The sequence below is a fragment of the Lissotriton helveticus genome, chromosome 12, assembly GCF_964261635.1.
Source record: "Lissotriton helveticus chromosome 12, aLisHel1.1, whole genome shotgun sequence".
In the NCBI taxonomy this organism is placed as follows: domain Eukaryota; kingdom Metazoa; phylum Chordata; class Amphibia; order Caudata; family Salamandridae; genus Lissotriton; species Lissotriton helveticus.
The window spans coordinates 915821830-915833854 of NC_136073.1; the positions used below are offsets into that span (position 1 = coordinate 915821830).

The 12025-nt window shown below is 43.8% G+C and overlaps 1 protein-coding gene across 1 annotated transcript in view; it reads right to left on the reverse strand.

The window, feature by feature from the left end:
* Window positions 1-12025, reverse strand: part of LOC144798233 (uncharacterized) — a 197805-nt gene that overhangs the window by 101882 nt on the left and 83898 nt on the right. The window contains exon 10 of the mRNA XM_078668982.1: window positions 10835-10942. Coding sequence (XP_078525108.1) covers window positions 10835-10942 — 108 coding nt within the window. The remainder of the gene's footprint in view (window positions 1-10834; window positions 10943-12025) is intronic.

The following is a 12025-nucleotide window of genomic DNA, read 5'->3' on the forward strand; positions in this document are numbered from 1 at the left end:
GAACGTTAATACTATCTATGGCCTGCTGGTTAGCCTTGTCATATACCCATTTTAACCGGCGCATATCATTAGTTGAAACAGTCAAAGGGGCATTATCTACCTCATGCGACATAGCCACACTCGTTGGGATCCACCATTTGTGTTCAACACACAGCGGATTATGGTCGCTTTCTATTCTAGATTTTACCTCCATATCAACCACTTGACCCCAGAGCTTCAGACTACAACGTAATCAATTCTACTCCTATGCCGTCCGTTGTCGAAGGTATTTGCCCCTGCCTTATCACTCAAGGTCCTCCCATTTAATGCCCTAAAACTACTTTCGTAGCATATTGCATTTAAAGAGATAATATCCTCAGTCCAACGAGTGACAGGTTTCAGGTGTAATTTAGGGACACCCCACTGCCTGTCCTCCTCGTCTCCAGCAAAGTCATGTTGGATAGCCAAAGGTTCGAAAGTTCTGTTTAGATCACCCGCTATCACAACACTGTTATCCAGAGAGTGTGTTTCGAGGAGGGAGCCCAAAGCCGCACAAACTTCTGACCTCCCTCTCCTGTTGCCCCTGGCATAAACATTATAGATATCGAGCCAACCCAAAGAGCCCAGATCGACTCTAATAAGTTGAATGTCTTTACTTCTGGTGTCAACTACTTTGATATTAAGTGATAAATACTGTCGAACCCAAATAGTAAGGCCACCCATCGGTCGCCCCTTAGGGCCCTTTGATTCTGGGATGTAGTAGTTCAAGTAACCCTCATAAAAAGAAGGTCACAGAGCCAGGTCTCCTGGAAAATGCACACATCAAAGGTGTTTACAAAGCTTTTCCATTCCTGAGATTCCTGTTTAGAGCCTCACCCGGCTCTATTCCATGAGACTAGCTTACCTATGTCAGCCCCAGTATCCTCAGTTGTTCCATTAAAAATAGATGCAGTAGAAGCAACAAGCAGCCCCTGCTCACCTTCACACACAGATCCTATGTTCAAATCAATTGTAGGAATCTCCCCACAATTTATACCTAACTTTAAATTGGGTTTCGGGGGATGATCAGCACTCAGGCCTGTCGAACCCACCGTCATTGATGCCCCCATGATTTCCTCGCCATACATGATCTCCCAGTTGTCCTCAGTTCCTGTAGTATGCATTTCACATGGAGGTACCATATGTATTTTAAATGGAGTTAACATATGTATTTCACATGGAGTTACCATATGTATTTCAAATGGAGGTACCATATGTATTTTAAATGGAGGTACCATCTGTATTTCACATGGAGTTAACATGTATTTCACATGGAATTGCCACATGTATTTCACATGGAGTTAACATATGTATTTGACATAGAGTTACCATATGTATTTCACATGGAATTGCCACATGTATTTCACATGATGGTCCCATATGTATTTCACATGGAGATACCATATGGATTTCACATGCGGTTACCATATGTATTTCACATGGAGTTAACATATGTGTTTCACATGGAGTTAACATGTATTTCACATGGAATTACTATATGTATTTCACATGGAAGTCCCGTATGTATTTCACATGGAAGTCCCGTATGTATTTTACATGGAGCTACCATATGTATTTTTCACGTGGAGTTACCATATGTATTTCACATGGAGTTAACATGTATTTCACATGGAATTACCATATGTATTTCACATGGAGTTAACATGTATTTCACATGGAATTACCATTTGTATTTCACATGGAGGTACCATATGTATTTCACATGGAGTTAACATATGTATTTCACATGGAATTACCATATGTATTTCACATGGAGTTAACATGTATTTCACATGGAATTACCATACGTATTTCACACGGAGTTGACATGTATTTCACATGGAATTACCATACATATTTCACATGGAGTTAACATGTATTTCACATGGAATTACCATATGTATTTCATATGGAGGTACCATATGTATTTTGCATGGAATTACCACATATATTTCACATGGAGTTACCATATGTATTTCACATGGAGTTACATCATATGTATTTCACATGGAGTTACATCATATGTATTTCACATGGAGTTACCATATGTATTTCACATGGAGTTACCCTATGTACTTTGCATGGAGTTACCATATGCATTTCACATGGAGGTACCATATGTATTTCTCATGGAGTTAACATATGTATTTCTCATGGAGTTAACATATGTATTTCAAATGGAGGTACTGTATGTATTTCTCATGGAATTACCATATGTATTTCTCATGGAGTTAATACATGTATTTCAAATGGAGGTACCGTATGTATTTCACATGGAATTACCATATGTATTTCTCATGGAGTTAACATATGTATTTCAAATGGAGGTACCGTATGTTTTTCACATTGAATACCCATATGTGTTTCACATGGAGTTACCATATGTATTTCACATGGAGTTAACATGTATTTCACATGGAATTGCCACATGTATTTCACATGATGGTCCCATATGTATTTCACATGGAGATACCATATGGATTTCACATGGAGTTACCATATGTATTTCACATGGAGTTAACATACGTATTTCACATGGAGGTACCATATGTATTTCAAATGGAGTTAACATGTATTTCACATGGAATTACCATATGCATTTCACATGAAAGTCCCGTATGTATTTCACATGGAAGTCCCGTATGTATTTCACATGGAGCTACCATATGTATTTTTCAGGTGGAGTTACCATATGTATTTCACATGGAGTTAACATGTATTTCACATGGAATTACCATATGTATTTCACATGGAGTTAACATGTATTTCTCATGGAATTACCATTTGTATTTCATATGGAGGTACCATATGTATTTTACATGGAGGTACCATATGTATTTCACATGGAGTTAACATATGTATTTCACATGGAATTACATATGTATTTCACATGGAGTTAACATGTATTTCACATGGAATTACCATACGTATTTCACACGGAGTTAACATGTATTTCACATGGAATTACCATACATATTTCACATGGAGTTAACATGTATTTCACATGGAATTACCATATGTATTTCATATGGAGGTACCATATGTATTTTGCATGGAGTTACCACATGTATTTCACATGGAGTTACCATATGTATTTCACATGGAGTTACGTCATATGTATTTCACATGGAGTTACATCATATGTATTTCACATGGAGTTACCCTATGTATTTCACATGGAGTTACCCTATGTATTTTGCATGGAGTTACCATATGCATTTCACATGGAGGTACCATATGTATTTCACATGGAGTTAACATGTATTTCAGATGGAATTACCATATGCATTTCACATGGAAGTCCCGTATGTATTTCACATGGAAGTCCCGTATGTATTTCACATGGAGCTACCATATGTATTTTTCACGTGGAGTTACCATATGTATTTCACATGGAGTTAACATGTATTTCACATGGAATTACCATATGTATTTCACATGGAGTTAACATGTATTTCACATGGAATTACCATTTGTATTTCATATGGAGGTACCATATGTATTTTACATGGAGGTACCATATGTATTTCACATGGAGTTAACATATGTATTTCACATGGAGTTACCATATGTATTTCACATGGAGTTAACATGTATTTCACATGGAATTACCATACGTATTTCACACGGAGTTAACATGTATTTCACATGGAATTACCATACATATTTCACATGGAGTTAACATGTATTTCACATGGAATTACCATATGTATTTCATATGGAGGTACCATATGTATTTTGCATGGAGTTACCACATGTATTTCACATGGAGTTACCATATGTATTTCACATGGAGTTACATCATATGTATTTCACATGGAGTTACATCATATGTATTTCACATGGAGTTACCCTATGTATTTCACATGGAGTTACCCTATGTATTTCGCATGGAGTTCCCATATGTATTTCACATAAAATTACCACTGTTCGTTTACTGTGGGGATGTGGATGGCCGTCGAGACCTATTTTCCTTTCTGTTTACTCAACATTGGAGCCGGTATTTCTTTGGCCTCTCGCCTGCCTGCTCACATCCTAGCCCGGCTACTAACGGGTCCCTTTATCGTCACTGGTTTGGCTTGGTACCTGTTGTGTACTTGCTCTTTATGGTATCAACTTTTCATTGTCATTATATTTTGTTTTCCTTACTGTTACAAGCTCTACTTGTTCTTGTCCCACATGCTTAATCGAGCTCAGGAATACATGCCTAGGACGACCGTTACGTCTGCACCCCAGACACCAGACAATGGCCACTATTAATGTCGTCACCTGGAAGGTGGGAGGTATCCACACCCCCGTAGATACACTGCGTTCTCTTACCTGTGCCACAGACACATGTACATTGCCTACTTACAAGATTCACACATCACAGGTCTGGAGGCATCCCGGCTACAGAAAAAATGGCTAGGCAAAGTGTTCTCCACAAACTATTCTACATATGCTCGAGGGGTCCTGATTTGGATCAGGGTGGGAGTCCCCTTCACAACCACACAAACAGTTCTGGACCCCGAGAGTTGGTTTAGTTTGGGGAGGGCTGTTTAGATGGTGGGCAGCTGCTCCTTGGAACCATATATGCGCCTAATGTGGACCGGGCTCCTTTCCCCCAATCCTTATCTGCCACCCTGGCCTGCTGGAGTGACATCCCCTGGGTTCTGCGAGGGGATTTAAACAGTGTCCTGGATGTGGGACCAGATCATCCTTTCCCGCCCCTCCCCCGCAATGTCACAACCACTAATGCACATGCCCTTACCACATGGCTAAATCACTAGGGGTTTATAGGTGTGTGGCACCATCGCAACCCTAATACCAAAGTGTACTCCTGTTACTCGCATGCACGTGGACTTCACATCTGCACCAGCAGGTTCACTTGTACCCCCAACATCATTCCACATCTCACATGCACAGAATACCTTGTGTGCATGCATTCTAACCATAACCCACTTCAATTACAGTTCTGTTGAGAACACATCCCTCCACCTATACCCCTCTGGTGACTCCAAACATCCACACTGGAAGACACCCCATTTCGTGCTTCAGTTGCCAGCAATATTACGGAATTCTTTGACATTAAGACTGGCTCAGCCTCCGCTCCCTTAGTAGAGTGGGAGGCTTTCAAGGTATCCATTCGGGGACACTGTATGGGCAATACTCTCAACCTGTGCCGTCACCTCACCGCTAACATCTCTCAATTGGAGCGTAGACTCTTGTGCCTTGAGGAGCTAGCTCAGACTTCCAGCGCCAGTCAGGAGCAACTACACCAATCACAATGGGTACCTGTTGCCCTATTGGAAAGGCTGCGCTGTCTTAATTATGTGGACTATACTAAACATACACACGCTGATGCAGGCAATCCAGGTACACTCCTGATGTGGTTGATACGTCAGGAGGTGGAGTCCCCCAAGGATCGTCCCTCAGCCCCACCCTCTTAAACACCTACATGACCCCTGTGGCTGACACTGTCAGATCGCACAAAATCAACATCATCTCCTACACCGAAAACATCCAGCTCATCCTCTCACTGTCCGAAGAACCCTCCACCACCAAAGCAAAGTTCCACAGATGCATGATGAACGTTGCAGACTGAATGAAAGACAACTGTCTCAAACTTAACACGTACAAGACAAAAGTCCTCATCTTTGGAAACAACAACTCGCCATGGAACGACGCATGGTGGCCCGTGGAACTCAGGCCACCCCCTGCCCCTATAGACAACGCCCACAACCCTGGCGTTATCCTGGATGCAAGCCATCTATGAAGAAACAAGTCAATTCAGTCTCATCCGCCTGCTTCCATAACTTTTGCATGCTTTGCAAGATCTTCAGATGGCTCCCAGTCAACACCAGAAGGACAATCACACAGGCCCTCATTACCAGCAAACTTCACTACGGAAACACGCTCTACATAGGAATCACTGCACGCCTCCTGAAGAGACTTCAGAAAATACAAAATGCAGTAGCAAGACTCATACTTGACCTCCCCAGAAGGATCCAAATCACACCCAGTCTCAAGAAACAACACTGGCTCCTGATTCAGAAGAGATGATTGGTCAGGATGCTGACCCACACTTACAAGGCTTGGCACAATGAAGGACCAGCATGCATCAACAGATGCCTGACCTTTCACCAACTGACCAGATAACTTCAATCCACCTCCTTCTCTCTTGCAGACATGCCAAGAATATGCCGAACCATTAGTGGAGAACGCTCCGTCTCGCACCTGGCAGCCAAAGCTTGGAACAACTTTCCCCTTCACCTCAGATCCGCACCATCGCTCCAGCAACCAGGAAGGATCTAAATACTTGGATGTTTGAGTGATCAAACCACCTTGCAGCAGCCAGAATCTTCTGTGCCATGAAACCCTCATGGGTGATTTGCCATGCTTTATAAATGTATGATCGAGTGATTGACAGATGCCCCATCCTCTCTATCTGTTCTGATGAAGGACCAGTACTCCACACACAGAGGGCCATTTATTCTGCTTTCACACTTCAATACACATTGCTGTATATATCACTATCTATCGTTCCTTTAGACGCTGGCAGTATTTTCCTGGCCGGATTGACCATACCGCTGATCTCCCCGGAAAACAGGGAAGAACTAAAAGGAGAAATCTCTAACTTTGAGGTAATAGAGGCGATCTGTGCTTTTGCCTCTAGCAAAGCCCCAGAACCGGATGGCCTACTGTCTGAATTCTATAAAGTGTATGCACCTATACTGGCACCCCATCTGAAAACATTATATGACACCTCTCTCACTGTAGCGTCTTTACCACCTGCCTCAAGAGGTGGCCTCCTCCTTTCCATGCCTAAACTGGGTAGGGACTTGCTTGACCCAGACTCCTACAGACCTCTTGCTTTGTTAAATATGGACTATAAAGTCTTAGCTAAAATTCTGGCAGATTAATTGGCGCTCCTGGACCAAACTCGGACCAAAACTGTTTTGAGCCAGTGAGGAACACCTCCTTGACCCTTTGGCATTTATTTTGTATTCTTGCACATGCCCCAGAATTACGTACTCACTCAGGATGCTTTATTTTAGACTTGCATAAAGCCTTTGATTCCCTCCAGAGTTCCTTTTTATTTGAAGTACTTCAACGCTATGACCTGGGACCCCACTTCTTTCGGCTGATCAAATTATTGTACACCAACCCCACAGCAGAGTCAATATTGCTGTCATTTCAGATCCCATTGCTATACATCGGGGGACTCGCCAGGGCTGCCCACTGCCTCCCCTGTTGTTCTCACGGGCACTGGAGCCATTGGCTAGCATTGGGCGATCTCCCGGGGGGACTGTACACACTTGGTCTCCCTTTATGCAGATGACATGCTGCTCCATCTTAAAGATGTCCTATCTATGCTTCCCACTATCGCAAACCTCATCACCAATGTTGCAACCATCTCCTGTCTCCAAATAAGTTGGACCCAGTTGTGTCTTTTCCCTTTCAACAGTCATACTCCAAACCCACGGAATACGGTCAACAACATAATCCTTACATGGCAGCTTTCTACTTTTTGTTATTTGGGGATACAAATTTACCACACGCTCTGGATCTTCTAGAGGGTAATTTGGACCCTGCTGTCACTATGCTATGGCACAAATGTCATTTTGGCAGCCTTTGGCGCTGTTAGTGGTGGGGAGAGAGCCATGACAAAAATTGTAGTTTTAACGAGACTACAGTACTATTTCGTCAATCTCCTTTTTATGGACCTCCCCTTTTTCCGTTCTTTAGACCATATGGTGGGAGATCGTATGTGGCACAACACACGTCACAGATTAGCACTGCTCAAGCTTTGCCTCCCGACAGACGGAGGCGGGCTCAATTTTCTCAACCTCGAACAATGTTATTTGACCTCCCAACTCCAGTGGGTGCCACAATGGACTGCGGGTGACAATCTGGTGGATACTGCACACTCCTTCCTCCTTGGGACTTGGAGTGAATGCATATCCTCTTTCATCCTCTTGCCAGGGCCCGCTACCGAGCATTCCCCTCCTCCAAACCACTTAACGAAGTTACTGCAGGGCCCTTTTAGTACTCGATCGACCAAATCATATGCCCCAGCTCTGCCACTACTTGGAATGTCAAGTTATGTATAATGGTTAGAGCATACCCCATACACACCTCTTCAAGCCTCATACTCTATACACGCCTCCCCTAATATTAGGGTAAGGGAGAAGGTACTGTCCAACACATAGAGGGAGTGTAATCTGTGGAAATCGCAGAAATTACTGTTAGCATAAGGTGAAGCCATTTTGTATGTAGCATCCATTTTAGTTAGCCATGTGTTTCTTCCGGCTTCACTGTTGCCTGCTTTTCTATTCTGCTCGAGTCATCAACTATAGTGAACTCTTTCAGTACTGAGCCAGAGCACTGCGCATGATCAGAAAGGCCTGTAGCTGCTAGAATGCACCTGTCTTAGACTGTACCTGTCAGGCTGTTTCAACTGATGTAAGCAGTAATGTTTCCCCTCCTACTTTGCTGACCAAGACATATTTGTATGCCCATGTTAGTCAATAATTATTCCTGTATATGCCTGTACCTCCTCTTTGAGTCTCCGTGCTTACTCAGCTGTAAACTGGGTACATAAAGCCCATGGCTTCTATATTCCTTGGACTACCTCACGCAGTACCCGAAGGTGTTGTTTTGACGTAGTCCCACTAATGAGAGGTTAATAAAACGTATTTCTTTGCCAATCTCTTCTTTTTTGGTTTAAGAACCAGTGGACAGCTAAGGGTGAACCCCTGCACCAGTGGGCCCCTAAAAAGGCTCATTTCCACAGGAGAAGGGCAGTCCCTCCTCTTTCACCCTCTAATCTATACTCAGATGGCTGTCGTCATGTTACCCTCCCTCTACGTTTTGGGCAGTCCCTCTTTTCGTACCCTGTAATCTATACTCAGGTGGCTTTCGTCGTCATCATACACTCGCTCTATATGTTGGACAGTCCCTCCTCTCTTACCCTGTAATCTATACTCGGGTGGCTAGTCCCTCCTCTCTTACTCTGTAATCTATACTCAGGTGGTTTTCTTTGTCAGATTACACTCCCTCTATGCGTTAGGCAGTCCTATACACAGGTGGCTTTCTTCATTTAGTTAGTTACACTCCCGCTATGGGTTGGACAGTCCCTCCTCTCTTACCCTGTAATCTATACCCAGGTGGCTTTTTTAAATCTGTTACACTCCCCCTGTGTGCTTGGCAGTCCCTTCCTCTCTTACCCTGTAATCTATACCCAGGTGGCTTTCTTTGTCAGATTACACTCCCTCTATGCGTTAGGCAGTTCCTTGTCCCTTACGCTGTGATCTATACTCAGGTGGCTTTTGTCGTCATGTTACACTCGCTCTATGCGTTAGGCAGTTCCTTCTCCCTTACCAGTAATCTATACTCAGGTGCCTTTTGTCGTCATGTTACACTCCCCCCATATGTTAGGCAGTCCCTTTTCGCTTACCCTGTGATCTATACTCAGGTGGCTTTTGTTGTCATGTTACACTCCCTCCATATGTTAGGCAGTCCCTCCTCTCTTACGATGTAATCTATACTCAGGTGGCTTTTGTCGTCTTGTTACACTCCCCCCATACGTTAGGCAGTCCCTCCTCTCTTACGATGTAATCTATACTCAGGTGGCTTTTGTCGTCTTGTTACACTCCCCCCATATGTTAGGCAGTCCCTCCTCTCTTACGATGTAATCTATACTCAGGTGCCTTTTGTCGTCTTGTTACACTCCCCCCATATGTTAGGCAGTCCCTCCTCTCTTACGATGTAATCTATACTCAGGTGCCTTTTGTCGTCTTGTTACACTCCCCCCATACGTTAGGCAGTCCCTCCTCTCTTACGATGTAATCTATACTCAGGTGGCTTTTGTCGTCATGTTACACTCCCTCCATATGTTAGGCAGTCCCTCCTCTCTTACGATGTAATCTATACTCAGGTGGCTTTTGTCGTCATGTTACACTCCCCCCATACGTTAGGCAGTCCCTCCTCTCTTACGATGTAATCTATACTCAGGTGGCTTTTGTCGTCATGTTACACTCCCCCCCATATGTTAGGCAGTCCCTTTTCGCTTACCCTGTGATCTATACTCAGGTGCCTTTTGTCGTCTTGTTACACTCCCCCCATATGTTAGGCAGTCCCTCCTCTCTTACGATGTAATCTATACTCAGGTGGCTTTTGTCGTCATGTTACACTCCCCCCATATGTTAGGCAGTCCCTCCTCTCTTACGATGTAATCTATACTCAGGTGCCTTTTGTCGTCTTGTTACACTCCCCCCATATGTTAGGCAGTCCCTCCTCTCTTACGATGTGATCTATACTCAGGTGGCTTTTGTCGTCATGTTACACTCCCTCCATATGTTAGGCAGTCCCTCCTCTCTTACGATGTGATCTATACTCAGGTGGCTTTTGTCGTCATGTTACACTCCCTCCATATGTTAGGCAGTCCCTCCTCTCTTACCCTGTGATCTATACTCAGGTGGCTTTTGTCGTCATGTTACACTCCCTCCATATGTTAGGCAGTCCCTCCTCTCTTACGATGTAATCTATACTCAGGTGGCTTTTGTCGTCATGTTACACTCCCTCCATACGTTAGGCAGTCCCTCCTCTCTTACGATGTAATCTATACGCAGGTGGCTTTCTTCGATTAGTTAGTTACAGCCCCGCCTTTCCTGTCACTCAGACTTTACTCACATGATGCTCTTCCTTTGGGGAACTTCCCTGTCTGTATTTCTGCCTTTTCTTGGGGTCCCTTTGTGCATAAGACTCCCCCCTACCCAGACGTCCACCCCCTCTTGTTCTTATGGTTTCATTTTTCTGCTCCGGAACACTTCACCTCTTCCCTTTGGGTCTCCTCGTCTGCGCTGAGGTCGTTACTCGGAAAGAGTTCCTCCATGCTGCCGGAGCTGGAGAAGGGCGGCGTGCAATGCTCGGGGTCCCACACCTGAAGAGAGGGGACAAACAGAGCGAAGGTGTGAATACACTCCACAATCCAGGCCAAGGCAACGCCCCCTCTCGGGAGGCAGACATCTTGGTGCTCTTGAACGCAAGGGCCTGATTCACAAAGGTGAACTTACGCATTTGTGTAAATTTGGTATTCTTTTCACAAACTCCGAGTTAAAAGTATGGTTACGAATGCAAAGACTGCAGTTGTGGAAGAGAACTCCGCACATAAAAAGATGGGCCAGGCCTATATCTGTTTGTGCAGACATCTCTGCTCCGACTGCAGTCTCCGCAGTCATAAAACTACTACTGGCAACATTTGAACTTATTTTGGAATACACAAAAATTGTGTACTTACATAAAAGTGTACGTTTACCTTTGCGCATCAGGTCCAATATATTCCTCTTCATACCTGTAAAGAAACCGGTTTCTTGTTTCTCTATTTTTACTTCTACGATCCTGATTACGATGTCTTCACAATATTACGACTCTTGCGTAAATTCCTGTTTACACCCGGGGTAGAACTGCAAGTTTTAAAGTATTTCAGGCGTCCAATAATTATCAGATGCGTTAAATGACTCAAGCACATTATATTTCCACAGGTCAAACCTGCTGAAATGTAACAAGGGAACACATACGGTATTTACAGTATCTCTGTGGGTTTTGGTGCGTTATTCACCGAAATCCACATGTTATTCCCCATGAACTCGTAATAAGTGTTATTTATGGCACCAGATAAATACCGTTCCTTCTGGTATCATTATTTATGAAGGACGACAAATAGCGCCTTATCTCGTAATCTGGCCCGAAGCCTTTATCGCTCTGTCCTCTGGCGATGAATGTGATCCTGGCCCCTCGCTTCTTGTACATTACGAGGCGAGAACGCACGGAGTGCAAAGGCAGGATGTTCAAGCACCCGAACAAGAGACCACAGGGTGGGTTGCAGGACTGTGGCGAGGAAGCTGAGGCCTCGGAGTAATTAAGATTAGCAGTAGCTTTGAGAATCAAAGCCTGCCTGGGTAAACCACAAAATTCCAAATGCCAACCACTTGTCACATGCAAAGGACCTGCTGCGAAGATGTTA